Genomic DNA, 27,917 nt, shown 5'->3' on the forward strand with positions numbered 1-27,917 from the left:
GAATCAACAACAAGTGGGACACAATCATGAAGTGGAACGACATTTATTGGATATTTCCAACTTTTTTAACAAATCAAAAACTGAAAAATTGGGCGTGCAAAATTATTCCGCCCCCTTAAGTTAATACTTTGTAGTGCCACCTTTTGCTGCGATTACAGCTGTAAGTCGCTTGGGGTATGTCTCTATCAGTTTTAAACATCGAGAGACTGACATTTTTTCCCATTCCTCCTTGCAAAACAGCTCGAGCTCAGTGAGGTTGGATGGAGAGCATTTGTGAACAGCAGTTTTCAGTTGCTTAAAAAAATGCCATTAATGATCACTTCTGCTAAAAGGCACTTTAAATATGTAAACATTTTCTTTAAATTAATTTTACTATGATGTGGAGGTCTTATACTGCATGGGTCTGTGTGTTGGGGGAGTGGTGGTGGTGAGGTTATGTATTGGTTTGGAGAGAGGGTGGTGGTGGTGGTGGTTATGTATTGGTTTGGAGAGAGGGTGGTGGTGGTAGTTATGTATTGGTTTGGAGAGAGGGTGGTGGTGGTGGTTATGTATTGGTTTGGAGAGAGGGTGGTGGTGGTGGTTATGTATTGGTTTGGAGAGAGGGTGGTGGTGGTGGTTATGTATTGGTTTGGAGAGAGGGTGGTGGTGGTGGTTATGTATTGGTTTGGAGAGAGGGTGGTGGTGGTGGTGGTGGTTATGTATCGGTTTGGAGGGAGGGTAGCTTGGCGGTGGATGGGGTCTGTAGGGGTGGTGATGGTAGTTATGTGTTGGTTTGGAGGGAGGGTAGCTTGGCAGTGGAGTGGGGTCTGTAGGGGTGGTGGTGTTGGTGGTGGTTATGTGTTGGTTTGGAGGGAGGGTAGCTTGGCGGTGGAGGGGGGTCTGCAGAGGTGGTGGTTATGTGTTGGTTTGGAGGGAGGGTAGCTTGGCGGTGGAGGGGGTCTGTAGGGGTGGTGGTGGTGGTTATGTGTTGGTTTGGAGGGAGGGTAGCTTGGCGGTGGAGGGGGGTCTGTAGGGGTGGTGGTGGTGGTGGTTATGTGTTGGTTTGAAGGGAGGGTAGCTTGGCGGTGGAGGGGGGTCTGTAGGGGTGGTGGTGGTGGTTATGTGTTGGTTTGGAGGGAGGGTAGCTTGGCGGTGGAGGGGGGTCTGTAGGAGTGGTGGTGGTGGTGGTGGTTATGTGTTGGTTTGGAGGGAGGGTAGCTTGGCGGTGGAGGGGGGTCTGTAGGGGTGTATCTTCATCAGGACCTGTATCTCCTCTCTCAGTCTCTGGATCTCTAGGCGCTGCAGCTGGATGATGCGGTCCCCTTCGTCCTCCTCATTCAGACGGACCACCATGTTACTGGGGTTGGCCCTGGGAGACAGCAGGGCTGGTATAGGGACCAAATACAGAGTGAGATCATGCAGGAGTTGCTTTATTGGGAAGTAGAAGTAGACCAATAAGACCTTACCCTAAATTCTTAGGATTGACCCCAAACAACGTATGCCTTCTTGGAATGAAACAGTGACCAGACACCCACTTCTTAATAAGCACTTACAGTTGGAAGTTTACATACACCCAAGTCGGAAGTTTACATACACTTTAGCCAAATACATTTAAACTCAGTTTTTCACAATTCCTGACAATCCCTGTTTAGGTCAGTTAGGATCACTACTTTATTTTAACAATGTGAAATGTCAGAATAATAGTAGAGAGAATGATTTATTTCAGCTTTTATTTCTTTCATCACATTCCCAGTGGGTCAGAAGTTTACATACACTCAATTAGTATTTGGTAGCATTGTCTTTAAATTGTTTAACTTGGGTCAAAAGTTTCAGGTGGACTTCCACAAGCTTCCCACAATAATACCTCATGATGCCTTCTATTTTGTGAAGTGCACATGTCGCTCCTGCAGCAAAGCACCCCCACAACATGATGCTGCCACCCCCGTGCTTCACGGTTGTGATGGTGTTCTTCAGCTTGCAAGCCTCCCCCTTTTTCCTCCAAACATAACAATGGTCATTATGGCCAAACAGTTCTATTTTTGTTTCATCAGACCAGAGGACATTTCTCTAAAAAGTACGATCTTTGTCCTCACGTGCAGTTGCAAACCATAGTCTGGCTTTTGTTTATGGCGGTTTTGGAGCAGTGGCTTCTTCCTTGCTGAGCAGCCTTTCAGGTTATGTCAGTATAGGACTCGTTTTACTGTGGATATAGATACTTTTGTACCCCTTTCCTCCAGCATCTTCACAAGGTCCTTTGCTGTTGTTCTGGGATTGATTTGCACTTTTCGCACCAAAGTACATTAATCTCTAAGAGACAGAACGCGTCTCCTTCCTGAGCGGTATGACGGCTGCGTGTTCCCATGGTGTTTATACTTGCAAACTATTGTTTGTACAGATGAATGTGGTACTTTCAGGTGTTTGGAAATTGCTCCCAAGGATGAACCAGACTTGTGGAGGTCTACAATTGTCTTTCTGAGGTGTTGGCTGATTTCTTTTGATTTTCCCATGATGTCAAGCAAAGAGGCACTGAGTTTGAAGGTAGGCCTTGGAATACATCCACAGGTACACCTCCAATTGACTCAATTATGTCAATTAGCCTATCAGAAGCTTCTAAAGCCATGACATAATTATCTGGAATTTTCCAAGCTGTTTAAAGGCACAGTCAACTTAGTGTATGTGAACTTCTGACCCACTGGAATTGTGATACAGTGAATTATAAGTGAAATAATCTGTCTGTAAACAATTGTTGGAAAAATGACTTGTATCATGCACAAAGTAGATGTCCAACCAAGTTGACAAAACTATAGTTTGTTAACAAGAAATTTGTGGAGTGACTCCAACATAAGTGTATGTAAACTTCTGGATTCAACTGTATATGAATATAAAAGTTATTATACAGACTATACACACAGTGACACCCAGTGGCTAGAAATATGAACGCTCTACTTCAAAGAACAGTTCAGGGAACTTAACTCAACCAATCTTTCCAATGAGTAGAAAGCTGCACTCTATTCTCTTTCCTGTAAATCAGAGAGATGAGAGAGAAAGAGGTCACCTTTGAGTGTGTTGGTCTGCTTCAGGCCCTTCTTTCCCATCAGACTCTTGTCGTCATGGACCTGGGAGCGCACCAGATGCAGCTGCCGCCGCAGGTCGTTGACCTCACTGATCAGAGTCACGTTCTCCTGTAGCAACCAATCAATTATCCAATTAAGCAATCAAGTAATCCAGTCAGTCAATTAGTCCGTCCGTCCGTCTGTCTGACAGCCAGTCAAGGACTAAGACATTAAAACGACAAGCCAAGCTTTAGGGTATCATTATAAATGGGAATGAAACCAAATCCACAAATCATATGAAAATAGTTTTGAGCACACAGACACACTTATCCACCTAACCCTATAGTCCTTTCTGAGAAGTCTCGTCTCTGTCACCTGCATGATTTTGATGTTGTCAGCATGGTGGACCACGCTGTCTTGGGCCAGCTTCCTCTTCAGGGACGCCACGTTCCTCTCCAGGTGGTCCCTTTGCCTAGCGTACTCCCTCTGGACGTTTGGGTCCACACTAACTTTATCCAGCTGAGAGACATGAAGAGCAGCCATTTAAAGATGTGTATTCATTCACTACTTCTTAACAGGAACACACAGTAGCCAACGCTGTCTCACCACGTCACTCTGCTGTGCATAGCGGTCGTACAAGTCTCTGATGCTCTCCTTCAGCCTCTTGGGCTCTTGGATGAACCCCACACAGTTATGGAGGTCCGTCTTGAACCTGCGTACCAGGGCCTCCACATCTCTCACCTGAGAAGGAGAAGAAAGGAAAAGTGAGGGATGGAGGTGAGACTGTGGGTGAAGATTGTGGTGAAGAGAGGAAAAGTGAGGGATGGAGGTGAGACTGTGAGACTGTGGGTGAAGATTGTGGAGAAGAGAGGAAAAGTGAGGGATGGAGGTGAGACTGTGGGTGAAGATCGTGAACTTGTCAGACACATTGGGTGACACTGATATTCAGACAAATATAAACGTATGGGCCTCTCGCTCTCTCTCTCTCTTGCTACGTATACAGTACACACCTTCTGCAGGCCCTTGTGCATTTCCTTGTCAGTGGTGTTGAGTTTGAGCTTCAGCTCAGCGATGTCCAGCTCCCCCTGAGTGTTTTTCTTGTGGAAGGTATCCAGCTCCTCCTCCATCTACAACTCACCGGAAGCCAATAGCCTTTTTACATCGTTTTTAAAAATACATTTAGCAGACACTCTTATCCAGAGCAACTCAGTTAGTGCAGTCATCTAATGACAGCTAGGTGAGACAGCCACATTATCACAGTCATGGTAAAGTATTTTTTTTCTCTCGCATTAAGTAGTTATGTGTGAAGTCAGTGTAGTTAGAGTGTGTGTGTGTGTGGGGGGGCATAGCTTTGATCTCCATATTCTCCACTCTCTCCCACCTCCCTCTATCTCACACAACTGATCTATAGGACTCATCTAAACCCTGATCAACCCTAAATCGATATGAACCCCAGTGCTCATTTCCATGTTGATGGAAAGGGCCTAAAGTTGGCAGGCGCTTTCAAAAAATATCAATGGTGACAAGTACAAAAGTAGGAACCAATTTTTTTTTCCTGTGAATATTGAATTCTCATTCTAATCAAAGAGTCATTTCAGTTAACCTACTGTGGACAACCGCTGATAGAATGCATGTATTCAAGGGACATTTCAGTGATGGTTTTCAACAATTTCAAAAATGGCAGTTATCCCGTTAAAGAGCTGATAAAGGAGGAAGAAGAGAAGCCATCTTGTTTCACCTCGTGGATCTGCTCCTTCATCTCCTTGATATCATTCTCCCTGGGCTCTATTTGTTTCTTCAGCTCTTTGATCTTGTAGTCCAGGACAAATTTAAACTTCTCCAGCTCCTGGTTCTTCTTCTTCAGATCATAGATGCGTTTCTCCTACAGTACACAGGAACAGGACAAGACTTTAGCCTGGTCCCAGATCTGTTTGTGCTGTCTTGCCAACTCATTGTCACACAACAACAGTAGGAGTTGGTAAGAAAGCATAGACTTCAGATCTCTGTATAAAGTTAAGTTTGTATTCACACTAACAGACTACACATTTAACAGCCATGAGATTTTTATAGTCACTTTTTTCAAGTTCAATTATGTTCATGGTCCTCTTCCAAACTTTGATCCCATGAAATTGATAGGAAATGTAATTTTGTATAGGTAGTTCAACAATAAAAGCCCTTTGGTGATCCAGATCTAAATGTTCGGCTTAACTTCTGGGCAGCTCCTCTTAATGTTCAAATGTATTATCGTTAGAGACAAGCGAGCAAACCAGACAAGAGAGCATAGGAACAACAGATGCCAAGGTTATTGCTGCTGAGTGTGAATCTTTATTCATGAAGAGGAAGGTGTTTCAAATGAATTGAGGGGATCCTCTTTTGATGCAGAACCATTTTGTTTGAATTTACTCCCTGTCCAATTAGCTGTTTGAAACCGTTTAATCTTGTGTGTGTGTGTGTGTGTGTGTGTGTGTGTGTGTGTGTGTGTGTGTGTGTGTGTGTGTGTGTGTGTGTGTGTGTGTGTGTGTGTGTGCGTGCGTGTGTGTAGGGGGGGTGATCTTTTCATAGGACAGCATCTGTGACATTTACACACTAATTAAGTTCCCCTGTATGCACAAAGAGCCAACAGAGAGAGATGCAAATGCCTTTCTCCCCTGTCTACCCCTCATAACACTGATGGTAAAATATGTACATGCTCTTTAAGGGAAATAACACCCTACAGTGTCTCACACATCAATAGCGCTAACAGCAGCATGCGTGTTGTCAAGGAGGTTCTACACGCTGGCACATGTTGTGCATGCCTGCGTGCATGCCTGCATGCACGTGTGTGCACCTATGCATGTACGCGTGTGTGCGTATGTGAGTTCGTGCTCACAGAGCAGGTGTCTGAGTGGGATTAGTCATTAGTGGACCTTCACTTCTCAAGGCTCAGTGCTGTTTGCGCCCGGAGGGGGGGGAGTCTTACAGTCACCTCGCCTGGTGTGATGCATGGCACTGGGACTCAGTCAGGATGAATGGCTGGCTGGGGGAGAGGAAACTTTTTGATGGACAATCTATAGCAGCGTATGAGTTGACTGTTTTTGATTCTGAGAGAGGGGCATTAGAACAAATTGAACTGGAACACAATCATACGAGTAGATCTCCATTATACAAAGTGTTTTGACAGTTTCAGTGACGTCCAGTCACCTATACCTTCCATGTTTCTGCATACCTTGGTGGCAAACCAATCATTTCTGCCTCGCTGCTTTTGGAACAAAACTAACCCTCTCCTTTCCTCGGCATCTTGCTGTACCCCCTGCACCTCTTGAACCCCTCACCCCAGCCACTCACTCACCTTGTCTTGGATGGTCTCGTCCCTCTCCTGGATCGCTTTCTTCAGAGCCAGGATGTCCTTTTCCAAGGACTTGACGATGGCCTGTAGCTTCTGTTGCTCCAACTTCATCCTCTCCATCTCCACGTTGCTGTTGTCTATATCCTTCTGGAGGCTGCTGAACTGCAGTGTGTGTGTGTGTGTGAGGGAGGGAGGGGTAGAAGAGGAAAATGTCATCAGTCACCAGTCCTCATAACTCATTGTCCCTTACACAACGGTCATATTCTTTTTAGCTTCCATAACCCATAACAAGGCCTCCACATCCAAAACCATATTGGATAGTAAAAATGGCCAGACTTGATCTAGGAAGAAAGGGAAGGAGACAAAAAAAGACAGAGAGAAGACGAGAAAAGACAACATATAGACAGAATGGGACCGGGTGTATAGGACGGCTGAATGTGCAGAGGATCTGATTCAACGTCATTCCTTTCCATTAAAGTGATCCCTGTGATATTGAGTGAGCATGCAGAGGGAGCGCATTAGAGCCTAACTGTGGACAGACGGACATGCACTGCTTGCAGTCTGATTGGCTGTAATTATGATCTACCACACTGCAGGCTGGGAGAGAAGAGCTGACTGGGAGGTGTGATGAAAAGGCAGGCAGGGGCTAGGTGGGAGAGGGTTGAGTGGGGTGTGTAGGATGGGATGGGACTTGGAAGCAAAGTAGGGGTGAATCTTGCATCCTCCCGTTCTCTCCCCACTTCCTTCTCAAATTATCAGAGGAAAGCGAGGTGAGCATTGGAGAGGAGCCTCTGATCTTCTCCTCCAATTGCTCTCCTCTTATCCCTCTGATGTTCTGAGAAGAAGGCAAGAGGACAAAAGTACAAAAGGAATCAAGGAAACTTTTGAGAGAGATTGGAGGAGTGGGAGCGAGAAGATCATGTCTCTACCTTCTTCTTCATGATGCCGGTGTCTCTCTTCATGCGCATGTTGGTCTCCCTCTCGTCCCTCAGCCACCTCTCGTAGCGGACTCTGATGTCCTGGATCTCCCTGTCTCCATCCTCCTCCATCTGCTTCCTGCTCTCCTCAAACTCCCTCGCCTGGATACGAGACTCCTCCTGGCACTACGGAGGGTAGGGAGGGAGCGAGAAATAAGTGGGAGATGGTAGAACAAGCTTCCCTCTGACACGAGGACAGCAGAGTCCCTGTCCATCTTTCGAAAACATCTGAAACCCTACCCTCTTCAAAGAGTAACTTAAATCTTCCCACAGCAACCACCCCTCACCCCCACCTTTTGTGTACTAATACTTAACTTTGTTCTACCAGTACTGGTTTTGTTGATAGCTACTTTATTTAAAAAAATACTGAGACGTGGATGTCTCACCTAGCTACACTATACAGTATATATACACGCATGTAGACACCCCTTCAAATGAGTGAATTTGGCTATTTCAGCCACACCCGCTGCTGATAGGTGTATAAAATTGAGCACACAGCCATGCAATCTCCATAGACAAACAGTGGCAGTAGAATGGTCTTACTGAAGAGCTCAGTGAATTTCAACGTGGCACCGTCATAGGATGCCACCTTTCCAACAAGTCAGTTTGTCAAATTTCTGCCCTGCTAGAGCTGCCCCCGTCAACTGTAAGTGCTGTTATTGTGAAGAGGAATCATCTAGGAGAAACGAAGCGAAGTGGTAACACAAGCTCACAGGATGGGACCGCTGAGTGCTGAAGCGTGTAGCGTGTAGCGTGTACACAACCCTAAGATCACCATGCGCAATCTCAAGCGTCGGCTGGAGTGGTGTAAAGCTCACCTCCATTAGACTCTGGAGCAGTGGAGACACATACTCTGCAGTGATGAATCTGCAGTGATGAACCTTCTGGCAGTCCGACAGGCGAATCTGGGTTTGGCGGATGCCAGGAGAACGCTAACTGCCCTAATGCATAGTGCCAAATGTAAAGTTTGGTGGAGGAGGAATAATGGTCTGTGGCTGTTTTTATGGTTCAGGCTAGGCACTTTAGTTCCAGTGAATGGAAATCTTAACGCTACAGCATACAATGACATTCAACGGTTCTGTGCTTCCAACTATGTGGCAACAGTTTGGAAAAGGCCCTTTTCTGTTTAAACATGACAATGCCCCCATGCACAAAGCGAGGTCCATACAGAAATGGTTTGAAGAGATCGGTGTGGAAGACTGGCCTGCACAGAGCCCTGAACACAACCCCATCGAACACCTTTGGGATGAATTGGAACGCCGACTGCGAGCCAGGCCTAATCGCCCAACAATCAGTGCCCGATCTCACTAATGCTCTTGTAGCTGAATGGAAGCAAGCCCCAGCTGCAATGTTCCAACATCTAGTTGAAATGCTTCCCAGAAGAGTGAAGGCTGTTATAGCAGCAAACGGGGGGACCAACTCCATATTAATGCCCATGATTTTGGAAAGAGATGTTTTGACGAGCAGGTGTCCACATACTTTTGTTTTTGTCCATGTGGCGTATCTTAAGATGAACGCACTAACAGTTAGTCGCTCTGTATTTAAATAAATAAATGTGATCGAGAAAGAAAAAGGGAAGGCAAAAGAGGTAGCAAATAACAAGGCAAGGTATAATGGGAAGAGTTAAGTGGAAGAGAAGGAATGAGACACAGAGAAAGAGAGAGGTGAAAGGATAGAGAGTGAGGATAAGAAAAAGAGACCGAGGGGGCACGAGATCGAAGGGCAGAAGGAGAGAGCGATAAAGACGGTATGAACGGGAGCTCTGCCTCACAACACAGACAGAGGTTAGGCCATCCTAGCATGGCATCTGTGAAGATGGATAATCCCATTGTTGGGTGTTTGTTTATGCACCTTTAGTACATCCTCAATTACCCCAGTCAGGACAAGGCTACTGAGATGCTCTGCATTCCATGTGTGCCTCTCTCTCTCTCTCTCTCTACAGAGTTAAATATTAAGGTGATTATGCAGGCCCTGTGGAGAGCTACAAAGGGGAATTTAGAGTCAATGGTGGAAGGTTGGGAAGGCCCAAATATGTGTGTTTTGTCAACAGTATAGTTCTCCATCTACTATTGAGATTCTTTTTTTGTAATATTTTTTTGTTAATTTCAGCAGATGCTCTTATCCAGAGTGACTTACAGTAAAGAGTGAGGCCATACATTTCTATACTGGCCCCCCGTGGGAATTGAACCCACAACCCTGGCGTTGCAAGCACCGTGCTCTACCAACTGAGCCACAAGGGATGATGGACGAAACTGCCAAGAGTACTTGAGCAGAATATAAACTATTGAACTGAAACTGCTCACTCAGAATGGCTCTGTTCTCGACATAACTTTACTGGGGGAAATACATGAACTGGGGTCATTCTTACATGAGAAGTCTCGTTTTGCTACTCTCTCTCGGGGATATGGCTGCTCTTTGCACTTTCTTTTTTAATCTAGAGTGGTCGGTATCTCAGCGCAAATCCATGCCGGGGATTTCTATTCTGCTCTCTACAGGGCGGAAGACTGTGATTCTGTGTGCACTGCACAGTTCCTTCAAGGACTTCCTAAACTGGGCCCTGAGCAGAGAGCTGCTTTGGACTCAGACATTACTCTGCAGGAACTGTCCACTGCAGTTATACAGATCTCCTCTGTCCTCCCTGGTATTCATGGTTTGCCATCAGACTTTTTACAAACGTTTCTGGGAATGTATTGGGTGGGGGGGAATGAAGTATTCTGTGAATCCTTCCAGGAGGGTTCTCTTCCAGTGTCTTGTCAACTTGCTGTGCTTTTGTGGTTATTTCTTGACTACGACATCTGAGGGCTAAATGGTAATGTGATGTATTGTAGTCTTTACCCAATAAAAGGGATCTTAAAATTCTCTCTCTCTCTCTCTCTCTCTCTCTCTCTCTCTCTCTCTCTCTCTCTCTCTCTCTCTCTCTCTCTCTCTCTCTCTCTCTCTCTCTCTCTCTCTCTCTCTCTCTCTCTCTCTCTCTCTCTCTCTCTCTCTCTCTCTCTCTCTCTCTCTCTCTCTCTCTCTCTCTCTCTCTCTCTCTCTCTCTCTCTCTCTCTCTCTCTCTCTCTCAGAATGAAATAATGAGGTGGTTATGCAGGCCCAGTGTTGTGCCCCCCACATACCCCGCCACTCACACCCCCATTAGCAATGATGGGAGTTGACGTCGTATTTCCTTAAAGATTCCGCAGACATCCTCGATTGGAGAACCTGGTGCTCCGATATTCATTTGTCTCTTCGCTTCCAATCAGTGTCACAGCAGGGAGGAGAGGAGAAAGGGAGGACAGAAGGGAGGGTGAAGGTTGCCGCTAAATGCCTGACTAGACTACATCGCCTTGAAGTAAAGCCAGGAGTTTTTCCGGACCACATGATCTGACCAGGGAGAACTCTGGGCGCTAACCCCAGGTTATTCCTGGTGAGGGGAAAAAACAGGACCCTATCTGTGAGGACTCTATATAAAGCCGCAAATCCCACCTCCAAACGTCCCCATACAACCCCTTGACATCCTAGTATCCACTACCTGCTCCAGCACCAGTAGTTTCTCCTGCATCTTTCCCTCGTAGTAGAGGGTGAGCTCCTCCAGGGCAGCAGTCTTGCTCTCGTCCATCTGCTGCAGCTGCTTTTCGTAGTCCTGCTGCATCTGCTGAGACTTGAACTGCAGCTCCTGGTACTTCTCATATTCCAGCATCAGCTTCTGACTGTTGGCCGATTCTAGGGGAACGCAGAGAGAGACAGAGAGGATATCCAATGAGGACCCTGGATCAAACACAGTCAACGCTATCATGTGCTGCTGTCAATGTACACACTGCAATGGGAGTCATTCAAGTCTCATTCAAGTCTCTTAACTACAAACTTAAAGGTCACTATTGTTTTCTTCTGAAAGATGGACAAGAACTGAGAATAGCATAGAATAGAACAGAACAGAATAGAACAGAACTTACCCATATCCTGCAGCTCTTTGGAGTGTTTCTCCATGACCTCGGACATGGTCTCCTGATTAGCTACCTCCATATTGTCTCTCTCCGTCTTCAGGATCTGACGGGAGAGATGGAGAGAGGGATGAAGAAAGGTGGAGAGGGATATCTCTGCACATGCACCTCACTGAGGTGTTCACCTTATGCCAGCCCAGCCAGAGCCACTTTCAATTCTCATTTCCATGTATCGATCTAGCAGTAGCTCTTATCAAGGCTGACTCTTACAAGGCAAAATACACTCAGTGCATACCATAATGAGAGCTGAACACTTTTGAAAGTTAAACCGTGTTAAAAGTATTATACTGTGCTACACGCTTAGAAAAAAAGGTGCTAAGTAGAACCATAAAGGGTTCTTCGTTTTGTTCCTTTTTGGTGCTAGGTAGAACCATTTGCAGAAGGTTCTACCTGGAATGTTCTTTATAATCAACCAATCATTGTACATGGAAAAACATAGATTCTTAAACAAACTATTCTGAAAATCACCCTTCATTAGCGCATGCTGTGAAATATGATATATGGTTCTATGTAGAACCCTTCTTGCCTGACAAAGAATTATCCTCCAAAAACGGTCCCTTAGGATGTTAAAGGTTCTAGGTAGAACCCTATCCCACATCAAAGAACCCTTTGGGACCCTTTTTTTTGAAGACAGTAGAGTACAGTAAATAGACTCAGAGTTATTTGGTACAAGGTAAATCAAATGTTGGGAAGACCAGGGGCAATTGAGACCATTTGAACTAGGCCAATCACTTTCTTTTTTTTTTTTTAAATATAAGGAACGTACAATACATCTGTTTCAGTAACAGTAGCTGGGGTCAAATGTAACTCCTAAAAAATAAACCAAATACATTCACTTAACTTAAAAAAGCACTAATGTTTATGAATTATCATAGACATAAGTAATGCTTTTGAAATAAATATTATTATTTATATATACGCCCACAAAAATACTACAGTTTACTATAGAATACTACAATACTTACAATAGAAATCTTTAGTAAACTGTAGAATTACTATACTACACCCTGCAATATCCCTCAATCATGTCAGTGGAGGGTGTTGAGTGGACAACAGCTCATAATAATGTCCGGAACTGAGCAAATGGAATGGCATCAAACACCTGGAAACCATGTGTTTGATGTACAGTATTTGATACCATTCCACTGATAACTCTCCAGTCGTTACCACGAGCCCGTTCTCCCCAATTAAGTTACCACCAACCTCCTGTGGATTATATGTAAGTACTAACAACAGAATGTTGTAGTATACTGTAGAGCAGGTATTCCCAAACTGGGGAGTACATTTATATTTTCCAACAGGGCTATACATTTGGGTGAGTTCTTTTTCTTGCCAGAGTAGCCTCGTTTCACTGCCAAAAATAAAATGAAACCATCAAGTGTTCAGCAAAATAACAACACAATGTCAAATAAGAGGAAGGCAAGTCAAATAATTAAAATCCAATCACATTAACCGTTACTCTCTCGCAAAAATTTAGAACCGAAATTTGAAAAATAAGCCACAGGAGTTTTTTGAATAGTAAGACATGTATAAAAGCAACAGATACCATTAATAAGAAGGGGTTAGAAGCGTCTTATATGGTGAGCTACCGAGTGGCTAGGACAGGCAAGCCCCATACTATTGTGGAGAACTTAATTCTTCCTGCTACCGCGGATATAGCTGGGACAATGCTGGGGGAAAAAGGCCCCGAAAAACTATACAGACAATGCCTTCATCAAACAACACTGTTTCACAATGCATCAGTGATATGGCAGGAGATGTTTTGAAACAATTACTGCTTCGTATACGAGCCAGTGAATTATATGCGTTACAGCTGGATAAGTCAACAGACGTGGCGGGCCTGGTACAGCTCCTGGTATATGTTCGTTGCATTCATGGGGGCTCAATTAAGGAAGACATCCTCTTCTGGAAATCAGGACAACATGATAGGATATTTTTAAAGTACTGGACACCTTTGTGACATCAAATGGACATTGGTGGTCAAGATGTGTTGGCATCTGTACTGATGGCGCAAAAGCCATCACAGGGAGACATAGTGGAGTGGTAACGCACGTGCAAGCAGTTGCTCACGACGCGGCAGCATCCACTGAGAGGCTCTTGCTGCCAAGGGAATGCCTGACAGCTTCAAAGATGTTTTGGACACTACATTGAAAATGGTTAACTTTGTTAAAGCAAGGCACCTGAACTCTGCATTTTCTGCATTATGCAATGATATGGGCAGCAACCATGTAACGCTTTTACAACATACAGAAGTGCGCTGGTTATCAAGGGGCAAAGTATTGACATGTTTTTTTTTATTGAGAGATGAGATTAAAGTTTTCTTTACTTACTATAATTTTCACTTGTCTGACTGCTTGCATGATGACGAGTTTCTCACACGACTGACCTATCTGAGTGATGTTTTTTCTCACCTGAATGATCTGAATCTAGGATTACAGGGACTCTCCGCAACTATATTCAATGTGACAGGGACTCTCCGCAACTATTTTCAAAATTGAGGCTATGATTGAGAAGTTGGAGCTCTTTTCTGTTGGAGTGGGCTAACGTCGTGTGGGGAGAAGGAGATGCGGTGTTGGACGACTTCACAGAGTTCACCCACCGCTTCCGGGCAGTCTTCGACCACCCGCCGTGAACTTATTTTCTACCTGAGGCAGGGGACGAGGAGCACACAGGAGTTCGCCCTGGAATTTCGAACCCTGGCTGCCGGAGCGGGATGGAACGACAGGGCCCTTATCGACCACTGCCGTTGCAGTCTGCGCGAGGATGTCTGTCGGGAGTTGGCCTACAGGGATACCACCCTCACCTTCGTCTGAGTGGGAAGTACTGGTGGCTCACTTTGGCTAAGGATGTGAGGGTTTATGTTTCCTCCTGCTCAGTGCACGCCCAGTGTAAGGCTCCTAGGCACCTGCCCAGAGGTAAGCTACACCCTTTACCTGTTCCACAGCAGCCATGGTCACACCTCTCGATCGATTTCCTGACAATCTCCCCCATCACAGGGAAACACCACGATTCTGGTTGTTGTGTAGTCCTGCTGTCTCCTCCCGCTGCCTGGTCTCCCTCCGGCCCTACAGACTACGGGGTGCCTGAGGACATAGTGTCTGATCGGGGACCCCAGTTCACTTCGAGGGTCTGGAGGGCATTCATGGAACGTCTGGGGGTCTCGATCAGCCTTACATTGGGTTTTCACCCCGAGAGTAGCGGGCAGGTGGAGAGAGTAAACCAGGATGTGGGTAGGTTTCGGAGGTCTTATTGTCAGGACCGGCCAGGGGAGTGGGCAGCGTTCGTGCCCTGGGCAGAGATGGCCCAGAACTCGCTCCGCCACTCCGCCACTCCTCCACTAACCTCTCCCCCTTTCAGTGCATACTGGGGTATCAGCCGGTTCTGGCTCCTTGGCATCAGAGTCAGACCGAGGCTCCTGCGGTGGACGCCGCCGCCCATGTTCACCTTCAGCGTGCCATGCTGCGCCAGACCGTCACCGCAGTGAGGCCGGGGGACCGGGTCTGGCTCTCGACCCGAAACCTGCCCCTCCGCTTGCCCTGCTGGAAACTGGGTCTGCGGTTTATGTGGCCATTTAAAGTCCTGAGGAGACTGAACGAGGTGAGTTACAGGTTACAGCTTTCCCCCGATTACCGTATTAACCCCTTGTTCCATGTGTCTCTCCTCAGGCCGGTGGTGGCAGGCCCGCTCCAGGAGTCTGAGGTGCGGGAGGTTCCTCCGAGGGGGCCCCGGGGGTACTCCGTACGTTCCGTTACTGGATTTGCGGCGTCGGGCGAGGGGACTTCAGTACCTTTTGGACTGGGAGGAGTATGGTCCGGAGGAGAGATGCTGGGTTCCTGTGGAGGACGTGTTGGACCCTTCAATGCTGCGGGAGTTCCCCCGTCTCTGTCCGGATCACCCCTGCGCCTCGCCCTCCGGGTCGTTCACGAGGCCGATGTCAGCGCGCTGCTGGAGCCGCGCGTCAGGGGGGGGGGGGGGTACTGTCACGACTTCTACCAAAGTCAGTTCCTCTCCTTGTCTGGGCAGTGTTCAGCGGTAGATGTCACCGGTCTTCTAGCCATCGCCGATCCACTTTTCCATTTGTTTTGTCTTGTTTCCCCACACACCTGGTTTTCATTTCCCACATTACATGTTGTGTATTTAACCCTCTGTTCCCCCCATGTCTTTGTGTGGTATTGTTTGTTTGTAAGTACTTGTGCACATGTTGACTGGTGCGCGTCGGGTTTTGTACCCAAGCTGTTATTTTCTTGATGCTGTTTGTTTTGGAACTGAACTGCTCCGGCTATTACCTAGTTCTGCTCTCCTGCATCTGACTTCCCTGCCACCAGTTACGCACCCCTTACAACTGAGACTCTCTCCAATACAACCCAACATTACAGAGTTATGTGCATCCTCTCAAGCACACCCCTCTCATTAACCTGTGGTGAGTTATTCACAATTTTTGATTAACAAATATGGTTTTATATGTAAGATGGCTAAATAAAGAGCAAAATTATTTATTATTATTTGTGCCTTGGTCCTATAAGAGCTCTTTTGTATTTACTATAGGGTTTTTGCGGACTGTAGTATTTTGTAGTATTTACTATAGGGTTTTTGCGGCCTGTAGTATTTTGTAGTATTTACTATAGGGTTTTTGCGGACTGTAATTTACTGAACTATTTACTGTAGCGTTTTTGCAGACATTACTGTAGTATTTACAATAGTATTTTTGTTATATTATCTTCGACATAGAAGTGGAGGCTTTCTCCTTGAGGAGAAACTCACACTCATTCTAAAATTTAATACATGTATCGTATAGTGTGTGTGTGTGTGGCAGGCTTACAGTGATGGCAAAAAACAAAATTTGAGAGTGCGCTGACCCTGGTGCTAGAGGGGGTACGCAGCTGGAGGTTGAGGCACGGGACTATAAAAACAGTGAATACTATAGTATTTTTTTCATGTGGGTGTAACCAATATTTACAGTAACATCCTTATTTCCGCATGGTCATTCTGTTCCTCTCAAAACATTTGAATAGTCTGATGGTGCCCAAATCATATTGGGCTCCCAAGTGGCACAGCAGTCTAAGGCACTGCATGTCAGTGCTAGAGGTGTCACTACAGATGCCCTGGTTCAAATCCAGGCTGTATCACATCCGGCTGTGAGAGGGAGTCCCATAGGGCGGTGCACAATTGGCCCAGGTTTGGCTGCTGTAGACTGTCAATGAAAATAAGAATTTGTTCATAACTGACTTGCCTGGTTAAATGGAAATATATGTCTATCACCTCTTTGGCAATCTATAGTACTCCAAGGCTATTTAAAGTTATTTTTTTATTTAATGTCACGCCCTGACCTTAGAGAGATGTTTTATTTCTCTATTTGGTGAGGGTGTGATGTGGGGTGGGCATTCTATGTTTTGTATTTCTTTGGTTTTGGCCAAGTGTGGTTCCCAATCAGAGGCAGCTGTCTATCGTTGTCTCTGATTGGGAATAATACTTAGGTAGCCTGTTTTCCCACCTATGTTGTGGGATCTTGTTTTTTGTTAGCTCTGTGAAGCCGGCAGAACGTGACGTTCGTCATTCCGTTTGTTGTTTTTGTTTGGTGTTCTGAGTATTAAAGATCATGAACACTTAACACGCTGCACCTTGGTCTACTTCTTCAGACAATCGTCACAGAAGATCCCACCACAAAAGGACCAAGCAGTGTTTTCTGGAGGAATGGACATGGGAGGAGATACTGGAAGGCAAGGGACCCTGGGCACAGGCTGGAGAATATCGCCATCCTAAGGAGGAGCTAGAAGCAGCAAAGGTGGAACGCCGAAGAAATGAGAAGTTGGCACGATGAAGCATGCACGAGAGGCAAAGGCAATCTTTTGGGGGAATCACACGGGGAGATTGGCGGAATTAGGTTATAGACCTGAGCCAACTCATCATGATTGCCGTGGGGAGAGAGTGACTAGACAAGCACCATGTTATGCGTCTCTGCGCCGTGTGTCACAGGTTTGCATGCACAGCCCGGTGCGCTCTGTGCCAACTCCTCACATTTGTCGAGCTAGAGTGGGCATTCAGCCAGGACAGATGTGCCGGCTCAGCACATCTGGCCTCCAGTGCATCTCTTCGGTCCAGGATATCCTGCGCCGGCTCTGCACACTGTGTTTCCGGTGCGTCTCCACAGCCCAGTGCGTCCTGTGCCAACACCCCACAGTTGCGGGGCTAGGGTGAGCATCCAGTCAGGACGGGTTGTGCCAGCTCTGCGCTCCAGACCTCCAGTGCGGCTCCACGGCCCAGTATATCCTGTGCAGGCTCCACGAACCCAACCTCCAGTGATGATCTAAGGCACAAAGCCTCCAATGATGATCCATGGCCCGAAGCCTCCAGTGATGATCCATCGCCCGACGCCTCCAGTGATGATCCATGGCCCGACGCCTCCAGTGATGATCCATGGCCCGACGCCTCCAGTGATGATCCATGGCACGAAGCCTCCAGTTATGATCCATGGCACAAAAGCCTCCAGTGATGATCCATGGCACGAAGCCTCCAGTCATGATCCATGGCACGAAGCCTCCAGTGATGATCCATGGCCCGGAGCCTGCAGTAAGAATCCATGGCACGGAGCCGCCATGTTTTTGTTTGGTGTTCTGAGTATTGAAGATCATGAACACTTACCACGCTGCACCTTGGTCTACTTCTTCAGACGATCGGCACATATAATTAATGTGTAATTCGTACAATCCTAAAGTTAATATAACTTTTTTTCATCATTGGCTGCTTGACTAGGGTTTATTTTAGCACTGCATTACAATTGCCACCAACCAAGTAGCAATGACAAAATCTCATGTGCCTAGCAAGGGACAACAATAGCGACATGTCAAACATTTCAATGTCAATGTTTAGCCAACATATAGTGATGAAAATGACAATAATTTGAATTATTGAACATTAATGCTCAAGACAGTATAAGAAAAATGCAGCCGTCGTAAAAACTACTTTCACCTGCAAATAATGAGGGAGAGAACCTAAATGGGCATGTGCTGAGAGAGTTCCATCACTCTAGCTTGTTTCTGTTTGGAGAAATTCAAGGTCCCTTTTACAATTGCCCCCGGTCTCCCGTACTAGTTCATACCATATTTGTGTTTATCTCGGAGCCTATTTACTATCTAAATGTAGCTTCATCACTCTAATTTACTAAATTAATTGAATCAAATTGTTGAGTACTATCATGCCTGCTCTCCCTCCCTGGCGCTCGAGGGCACCAGGCTGCTCATCATTACGCACACCTGTCACCATCGTTATGCGCATCAGCACTTCTTTGGACTCATCTGTACGCCATCACTTTGTTGAATGCCACCTCCTATATCTGTATGTTTCTCAGTTTGATCGATGTGTCAGCATTACTTTTGTTATGTTTCCCCTGTCCAGACGCTGTCCTTGTTTGGTTCATGTCGGTTTTTTATTAAAATTAAGTACTTTATTTAGTTAAGTTGTTTGAGGTAGGTAACTGATTATGTTTGAAGCCCTGTCTGTCTCACCTGTATGTTGGTCTTGAGCGACTCCATCTGCCGAACAAACGTAGTTGACAGCTCCTTGGTCTTTTCATTGTAGTTCATGTCCTTCAGACGGAGCTGGTACTCATTCTCCATCTTCAGCTCCTCCACACGTGTCTTCAGCTCTAACATCACCTGGTTCTGTTATAGGAGGAGAGGAGGTAGTGAGGGAGAGAATGAGTGAGGGAGAAGGTAGAGAGAGAGAAGAAGAGTAGTAGCAGTGAAGTGAGTGGGAGAAGAGAGAAAAGGAGGCATGAGAGCAGGGGAGGAGAGGGGGAGGAAGAGGAGAGGACGAGAGGACAGGAGGACAGGGATAATGTGATTAATCAGGTTAGAGTAGGAGTGACCATGGCCCTTGCAAACCTACAATAATGGAACACACCAAACCCATTTATCAAGTCAGTGTAATGCTCCAAAAATCCCCATGTTGGGCTACCTTCTCCTCCAGCTCTGACTTGGTGATGAGGATCTCCTCAGCGTAGGTGATCTCCTTGTCTCTCTTCAGGCCGCGGCCCTCCTTGTCTATGACCTTCCAGATGAGCAGACAGCCATCCTCAGAAACCGTCAGTAGGTACTGGTCATCAAAAGTGATCACCATCTGAAAACAGAGAGGACACACACTTCAACACCTCCATTAAGTCCATTCGGAAAGTATTCAGACACCTTGACCTTTTCCACATTATGTTACGTTACAGCCTTATTCTTAAATGGACTAAATAAAACTTTTCCTCATCAATCTACACACAATACCTCATTATGACAAAGCAAAAGGCAATTAGAAATAATAAAAAACTGAAATTGAGCTCAGGTGCATCTTGTTTCCATTGATCATCCTTAAGATGTTTCTACAACTTGATTGAAGTCCACCTGTAGTAAATTCAATTGATTTGACAATATTTGGAAAAGGCACACATCTGTCTATATAAGGTCCCACAGTTGACAGTGCATGTCAGAGCAAAAACCTAGCCATGAGGTTGAAGTAATTGTCCATAGAGCTCCGAGACAGGATTGTTTCGAGGCACAGATCTGGGGAAGGGTACCAAAACATTTTTACAGCATTGAAGGTCCCCAAGAACACAGTGGCCTCCATCATTCTTAAATGGAAGAAGTTTGGAACCACCAAGACTCATCCTAGAGCTGGCCGCCCGGCCAAACTGAGCAATCAAGAGGAGAAGGGACTTGGTCAGGTAGGTGACCAAGAACCAGATGGTCACTCTGACAGAGCTCCAGAGTTGCTCTGTGAAGATGGGAGAACCTTCCAGAAGGACAACCATCTCTGCAGCACTCCACCAATCAGGTCTTTATGGTAGAGTAGCCAGACGGAAGCCACTCCTCAGGAAAATGTACATGACGGCCCGCTTAGAGTTTGCCAAAAGGCAACTAAAGACTTTCAGACCGTGAGAAACAAGATTCTCTGGTCTGATGAAACCAAGACTGAACTCTTTGAACTGAATGCCAAGCGTCACATCTGGAGGAAACCTGGCACCATCCCTAGGGTGAAGCATGGTGGTGGCAGCATCATGCTGTGGGGATGTTTTTCAGTGGCAGGGACTGGGAGACTAATCAGGATCGAGGGAAAGATGAACAGAGCTAAGTACACAGAGATCTTTGATGAAAACCTTCTCCAGAGCGCTCAGGACCTCAGACTGGAATGAAGGTTCACCTTCCAACAGGACAAAGACCCTAAGCACACAGCCAAGACAGTGGCTTCGGGACAAGTCTCGGAATGTCCTTGAATGGCCCAGCTAGAGCCCGGACTTGAACCCGTTCTAACATTTCTGGAAAGACCTAAAAATAGCTGTGTCGCTATGCGCCCCATCCAACCTGACAGAGCTTGAGAGGATATACAGAGAAGAATGGGAGAAACTCGCCAAATACAGGTGTGCCAAGCTTGTAGGGTCATACCCAAGAAGACTCAAGGCTGGAATCGCTGCTAAAGGTGTTTCAACAAAGTACTGAGGAAAGGGTCTGAATACTTACGTAACTGTGATATTTCAGTGTTAAATTTTTTATACACTTGCAAAAAATTCAAAAAAACAGTTTTTGCTTTGTCATTATGGGGTATTGTGTGTAGATTGATGAGGGAAAAACTATTTAAATCAATTTTAGAATAAGGCTGTAACGTCACAAAATGTGGACAAAGTCGAGGCGTCTGAATACTTTCCCGAATGCACTCAAATCAATGGCCTTTGCCATCAATCTTGAATTCAGCGCGCCATCAAAAATCAAATCAAGTCACATTTTATCGGTCACATACACCTATTTAGCAGATGATATTGCGGGTGTAGCGAAATGCTTGTAAAACAGGTTGTGTCGGTTTTTGTGTTGTTGTGGTTCATTACACAGTAATCGCTCAAATTGTGATGCGTTGTGTAGTATTCCATTGCAATGCACAGTATTTTACTGTTTTGTCAAGGTATTACAAGTCTTACCTTGGTGACAGGTGAAGAGTGGGCCTGGTACTCGATCCAGTCCTTCTGGGTGGACAGGGGGTACTTGATGGCCCTGATGGTTCCGATGGAGGTCCCAGTGAAGAGCGTCCGCCCAGAACGGGACATAGTGATGGTGGTGTAAGCCACATCTTCAGCGGGCACTTCACGTAGGATCTGACAGAGAGAGAGAAGGGACAGCCCGGGGATGAGGACACAGTGGATGTGCATATAAAGGCTACCAATTTTTATTTTTTATTTAACCTTTATTTAACCAGGAAAAGCCCATATAAAGGCTACCATATAAAGGCTACCATATAAAGACTACCATATAAAGGGTACTATCAAGGGATGGCAAGAAACAAATGCAGCAGAGGTAAAGTGTTGTTAACATTCACGCATAACATTAGCGTTATTATGCCAGCCTCACCCAGGAGTGTACATGTACATTTTTAAGTAGAACTAAGTTACCCCGAGGGACTCATTTATTGAAGTGGATATTCTGTCAGTGAAAGTTGTTTACTTCACCAACACTTGGAATGCAAATAGCCTGCTGGGGAAGGATGAAGGCATCCAACATCCAACAAAACCACTGATCTATTCAGGACTGGATAAAACTCTTCCAAATTGAGATGTTTATGATTGTTGTGGGTTCTTCTCTCCAAGCTCCAGCAGCCCAGAATAACTCAAAGGGCCTCTATCTGATGGACTGTATCCTCTTTCCTGATTATTTTCACAGGCTGTCAGAAAGACGGCCGTCAACTCTCTGGCCCCAGTCATTATGACGGAGAGGGAAACACTATTTATTTCCCTTTCAGAACTTCACTTCACACAGCTGGAAACTGACACCATCAAAAAATGTAATGAAGAGTTAAGGGAAATAAAATATTAACTCAAAACAGTCAGCATAGTACCGCTCTCGAAGGAAACTTCTGCATACTAAGAATAAGAAGATACTTTAGAACTGGCTAATAAGTTCTAACTGCACCCCTCAATTATTAAAACCATCTTATAGCTATTATTATAGCCAGATCCTCAAAATGTTCTACAGCTGCACCATCGAGAGAATCCTGACTGGTTGCATGACCGCCTGGTATGGCAACTGCTTGGCATCTGACCGTAAGGCGCTACAGACCTATATACCAGATGGTGTCAGAGAAAGGCCCCAAAAAATGTCAAAGACTCTAGTCCCGGCAAGCGGTTCCGGAGCGCCAAGTCTAGGAGCAAAAGGCTCCTTAACAGCTTCTACCCCCAAGCCATTAGACTGCTGAAAATTTTATCAAATGGCCACCTGGACTATTTACATTGACACCCCCCCCCCCACACACACACACCTTTGTTTTTACACTGCTGCTACTCACTGTTTATTATCTACACAGTCACTTTACAAATGACCTCGACTAACCTGTACCCCTGCACATTGACTCTGTACCAGTACCCCCTGTATATAGCCTTGTTATTGTTATGTAATTTTCTTGTGTTACTTCTTGATTTTTTGGGATTTTTTTACTTTAGGTTATTTAATAAATATTTTCTTAACTCTATTTCTTGAACTGCATTGTTGGATAAGGGCTTGTATGTAAAGCATTTCACTGTAAGGTCTACTACACCTGTCGTATTCGGCGCATGTGATGTTTTTTGTTGTTGATTTGATTACAAGACAAGCCTGATATAATTTTATAGCATCATTATAACTGACTATATCTCAAAACTAATACGCAGTTGTCAGAGTATCTGACATTTCAAATCAATTTAAATCTAATGTTTTACATCAGCAGTTGTCAAGAGAAGCTTTACAGTAACCCAGCCTAGACCACAAAGAGCAAGCAAAGCAGAAGCAACGTACAGGAAAAACTCCCTAGAGGGGAGAAGCATGTAACATTTTTGGGGTCTCACTTGACAGGCCTGGATCTCTTTCAGGGTACAGTCAGTCCCCACGGCGAAGATCGTCTTGGCGTCAGGGGAGATGGTGACGCTGGTGTAGCTGCAGGACTTGAGGATGCTCTCCGACTCCCGCTTGCTGGTCAGGGTGTTCCACTCGTACACAGCCCCCTCCATACCACACGACACCAGCCTGCTGTCATCACCACTCCAGGCTATGGAGCGCACCTGTAGATGGAGACAGGCGAGCCTCAAACAAAATACCCACTTGCTGTCACGTTATCTCTGCGACCCTGAGTGTTTCGAGCCATGTGACCTGACCAGGAAAAACCTAAAACTATAACTAGGGCCAAAATGTTCTTCATGGTCAGGTCACATGACCAGGAACTGTTGGCCTGAGGTGAGGCCTACTGGAACTGTGGTTGGTCAAGCGGCTGACAGATGTGGGCGAGAAAATATGCCGGAGGCGGGCTGCTAGTGGGCTAGTTGGAGCTTGCTAGCTAGGGTCTTACTCTCTGATGATGAATCACACGGTAAACCATCAGTGCCCTCCCCCAGTGTACCATTCCTAACCTTCCCATTGTGTCCTTTGAGGTTGAGGACGTTCTCGAACGTGGTGGTGGAGTAGATGTGGATGATGTTTCCATTGACCGCAGCAAACAGGTGTCCTCCGTGACTGAAGGCACACTAAAAGGAAAAAGCATACAGTACACTGCAAGAGCTGGAATAGCTCGAAATCAATGTTTGAGTACCAGTGATGTTCAGCTATCGACAATGAGGCACTGTTGGCACTGAGAACTCTTCGTTCTGACCTCTCGACAGGCTCGCACGGTGAACTCCTTGAAGGTCCTGACGTCGTCTATGAGCAGGTTCATGAGTCGCAGCTTGTCAGAGAAGCCCACCATGACAAACAGGCCAAACGGGTGGAGGGCGATGCTGAACGCCTCCTCCTGGAACTCCTTATACAGCTCGAGGGTGCTGGGGGGGAACGGAAAGGAGACAGACCTAACAAAGGCTTTAAAAAACAGACCTAATATAGGCTTTAAAAAAAATACTTAATATAGGCTTTAAAAAAACAGACCTAATATAGACTTTAAAAAAAAAACTTAATATAGGCTTTAAAAAACAGACCTAATATAGGCTTTAAAAAACAGATCCAATATAGGCTCTAAAAACAGATCTAATATAGGCTCTAAAAACAGATCTAATATAGGCTCTAAAAACAGATCTAATATAGGCTCTGAAAACAGATCTAATATAGGCTTTAAAAACAGAGCTCATATAGGCTCTAAAAACAGATCTAATATAGGCTCTAAAAACAGATCTAATATAGGCTCTAAAAACAGATCTAATATAGGCTCTGAAAACAGATCTAATATAGGCTTTAAAAACAGAGCTCATATAGGCTCTAAAAACAGATCTAATATAGGCTTTAAAAACAGAGCTAATATAGGCTTTAAAAACAGACCTAATATAGGCTCTAAAAACATACCTAATATAGGCTCTAAAAACACACCGAATATAGGCTATAGACAACTTAACAGCCAGCCAATATTTTTTTTCCCTCAGATATACTGTAACTACCATTCAGTGTCTAAAACAACAAAGGAGCTGAGTTAATCATCACAGGCTGGGAAACTGTATAGACTTGACATTAACTCCAGGAAATCTGTATTAAAAGGGATTGTGAATCCCGCAGCTCTTACTTGGTCTCAACGTTCCAAATGCGTACAGACTGGTCCAGGGAGCAGGTGGCGATGATGGGCTTGCGGATGCAGACGGACAGGCCGGTGATAGGCCCAGAGTGGAAAGAGTGGGACAGGAACTCAAACTGGACCTGCTCCCCCTTGCTCATCTCAGCAGAGGACAGGGTGATACTGTAGAGCTGACCACGATCTGTGCTGGTCACTACTGTCTCCTCTGATGGACTGATGACCAGAGAGACGATCTGCTGCTGCTCTGCATGGCTGGGCTCATGACTGCACTGGTCTGGGGGGATCTGAATGGAACACATACATGAACACACACACACACATATACATGCACACCCAACACAGTTACATTAATACAAAACACACAAGCATAAATACAAAGGCAGAGACCTTATCAGAAACCTCTTTACAAATAGTCTATTTGTACAGAAGGTGTGTAGATTTGCAGTATACAGTTCGCTTGAGTGATTTTTATAGTTTGGTGAAATAAATTCTGTCACCCTGATCTCCCTGGTCTTCCTGTAGTTGTCCTTGTCATCGGTTCTCTCAAACAGATACACAGTCCCAGGACCGGCCGAGCAGGCAAAGCCTTTCGAGTAAGCTGTGATGACCGTAACCCGTGGCAACCGAGGGGTCTCTTCATCATTTCCCTCTGCACTGTAAAACATTTTATTTGTACTATTATTATTACGGCATTAGGAGGGTAACATACACAGACGTTTCAGCTTTCACCTTCTTAGGTGTGCAGGTAAAAAGAAACACAGCAGGCATGGAAATTGTGTGACATCTGTTCTGTGCCCTGTGCAATGAAAGAAGTTGCCCAACCTGGACTCTAACTGCCTCTGTGGTATGATATCCAAGAGCACTTTAGATTGGTCTAACTTTCCAAAACAGCTAATTTGGTAACATTTTATTTCATGGTAGATAGGTAGGTTATTACTGTGTCAGCACAAGCCTCTCTCCTTATGCCCACCTGTCTGGGTCCTGTGACATGGTGGTCTTGGTGGTCACACTCATGTCCCATCGGAGGTCTCCAGACTCAAACACCATCAGCCTCCCAGCTTCTGTCCCTGCAATCACCCTCTCCTCAGACATCCAGGCATGGGATAGGAAGTTATGGGTCTCTTGCTTATGGGAGGTGGACTGCTTCAGAACCCCCTCTGCATAGCGGAACAGCTTGAAGACCCCATTCCCACTCACACAGATCTGGGTGTTGTCGTATGGGTTCAAGCTGACCTGGAAACACAATACACTCTTTGAAAAAAGGGTTCCAAAAGGGTTCATCGGCTGCCCCCATGGGAGAACCCTTTTTGGCTCCAGGTAGAACCCGTTTTGGTTCCAGGTAGGACCCCTTTAGGAACCCTTTTTCCAAAGAGTGTATTATGTTTCCATAGCACCTTCACCCTCATTTCTAAGAGTGTTGAGTGTGAGACAGTGCCATCATAATATAGCTTTTGAAAGTAAATAAGTATGTGTGAGATCAGCTACAGAGTGAATACTATAACAGAGTAAGGAGCAAGGATCCGGAATGCGATTTGGAGCCTTACCTTAGGGTTTCCCAATGTCGGTGCTGGGGCCTTCCCTGGGTGCACGTTTTGTTTTTTTGCCCTAGCACTACACATCTGATTCAAATAATCAAAGCTTGACGATGAGTTTGTTATTTGAATCAGCTGTGCAGTGCTAGGGGGAAAATTACAACATGCACTGGGGGGAGGGGGGGGGGGGTTGCATGTTGGGAAACCCTGCCTTATCTATGGAAAAATAACACTGCAATTTTGAATGAACACGCGGACCATTCCACATCACCATTTCCTTGCCAAGGACTCTTCCCTGGCCCCAATAACAAGAGAGCAGTCCGACATCACCTGGTTGACTGGATTAGTGGCCACAGTGGTCTTCACCATGGCCATGACCTTCTGCTTCTCCCACATCCAGTAGAAGAGGGTGTAGTCTGGCGCTCCTGATTGGCCAATGAAGTACTTGGAGTCGGTGGAGAAGGCCATGGAGACAAACTCCTGGACATGGATGTCCCCTCCATTCAGCACCTTCCTCTTCCGGCTCTGCTCGTGCTGCAGGTCGTACACCGTAATGGTGGCCCTCTCTCCACGCTCCGACACCGCCAGGTAGCGGCGGTTTGAGCTGATGGCCAGGGCATACATTCCCTGACTCCTCTCCAAACCTAAGGAGCAAAATCAAAGATGAATCACAAAGACAACATAACTGGAAGTTGGATATCTTTAACAGGTTGTTAACAGCAACAACAACAAAAAGTATGCCAGGTTTAAATTAGTCTATGAATAGATTTCAGAGAAAGTGATATAGTGTCAGAGACACTAAACAACTATAACACACCCTGACCCTAGCCATATTGTTGTACTCCTGAAATGTGAGCATGCAGATACCTGGGATGAACCTCTGCCATTTCTGATCAATGTTATAACGAACACAGTTGTTCCCGGATGGGAAGATGACAGTCTGCTCATCAAAGTAGAACAGGTTATTGGCCACGCCCCTCTGCAAACCAAAGCTGTAGTGGCACTGGGCCACCACTGCAGACATCAGAGTGTTGTCAAATCAAAGCTGCAGACTAAAATCTGTCAGTGAAAGGACAGAAGAAGAAAAAACTAATTCAGAAGGGTTTTGATCTTTAAAATAGGGCAAGCAAAACTCTTAAGGACACTAATTAAATTATTGAAGACCATATTGATCCTTTTCACTTTGATCTGAAATTGCGCTATTGGACCTGTACATTTACATCTACAACTCCTGATCTACAATAGGCACATTTTTATAGCCTTACCTGGAACCATACATTCAACTTTGAAAAGTAATTATTCTTATTTAACTAAGCTACTTACCTTTATTGGGGAAAAAATGGTTGATTCCTCACAACTCCTTATTCATTATTTATTTTTTAATCATTGATACATTCAGAGACTAACATGCTTTGTTTTTTCCGAGGCGTGGAATATAATATAATATGAATAGAATGTTATTGTTACATTCTATCACTATGGAAAAGCATTCATACAATGCGTAATTACATAATAAACAAAGAATATAA

At 45.4% G+C, this 27,917-nt stretch overlaps 1 protein-coding gene across 1 annotated transcript; it reads right to left on the reverse strand.

Annotated features, from left to right (window-relative positions):
* Positions 1 to 1,170: 1,170 nt before the first annotated feature.
* LOC135556843 (cilia- and flagella-associated protein 57-like) lies at positions 1,171 to 27,553 on the reverse strand. The gene is made up of 21 exons (XM_064990276.1): positions 27,256 to 27,553; positions 26,719 to 27,032; positions 25,827 to 26,089; positions 25,354 to 25,531; positions 24,848 to 25,140; positions 23,954 to 24,119; positions 23,715 to 23,828; positions 23,157 to 23,369; positions 21,264 to 21,437; positions 19,268 to 19,429; positions 18,817 to 18,972; positions 11,267 to 11,360; positions 10,846 to 11,036; positions 7,287 to 7,460; positions 6,361 to 6,519; positions 4,771 to 4,914; positions 4,043 to 4,159; positions 3,639 to 3,773; positions 3,408 to 3,551; positions 3,035 to 3,161; positions 1,171 to 1,364 (listed from the first exon to the last, which is right to left on the reverse strand). Exons 1-21 carry the CDS (start codon positions 27,410 to 27,412, stop codon positions 1,171 to 1,173), a joined length of 3,669 nt encoding a protein of 1,222 aa, XP_064846348.1. The 5' UTR covers positions 27,413 to 27,553.
* Positions 27,554 to 27,917: the final 364 nt, after the last annotated feature.

This window comes from Oncorhynchus masou, chromosome 15, assembly GCF_036934945.1.
Source record: "Oncorhynchus masou masou isolate Uvic2021 chromosome 15, UVic_Omas_1.1, whole genome shotgun sequence".
Classification (NCBI taxonomy): domain Eukaryota; kingdom Metazoa; phylum Chordata; class Actinopteri; order Salmoniformes; family Salmonidae; genus Oncorhynchus; species Oncorhynchus masou.

What these genes read in the sequence shown, in the direction of transcription:
- LOC135556843 (XM_064990276.1), bottom strand. Translation starts at nt 27,412, where the DNA reads ATGTCTGCAGTGGTGGCCCAGTGCCACTACAGCTTTGGTTTGCAGAGG. An exon ending in GGAAGACCAGGGAGATCAGG is followed by an intron (nt 25,141 to 25,353) that starts GTGACAGAATTT and finishes TGTTCCATTCAG; the next exon opens with ATCCCCCCAGACCAGTGCAG. An exon ending in CCGTGCGAGCCTGTCGAGAG is followed by an intron (nt 23,829 to 23,953) that starts GTCAGAACGAAG and finishes TTTTCCTTTTAG; the next exon opens with TGTGCCTTCAGTCACGGAGG.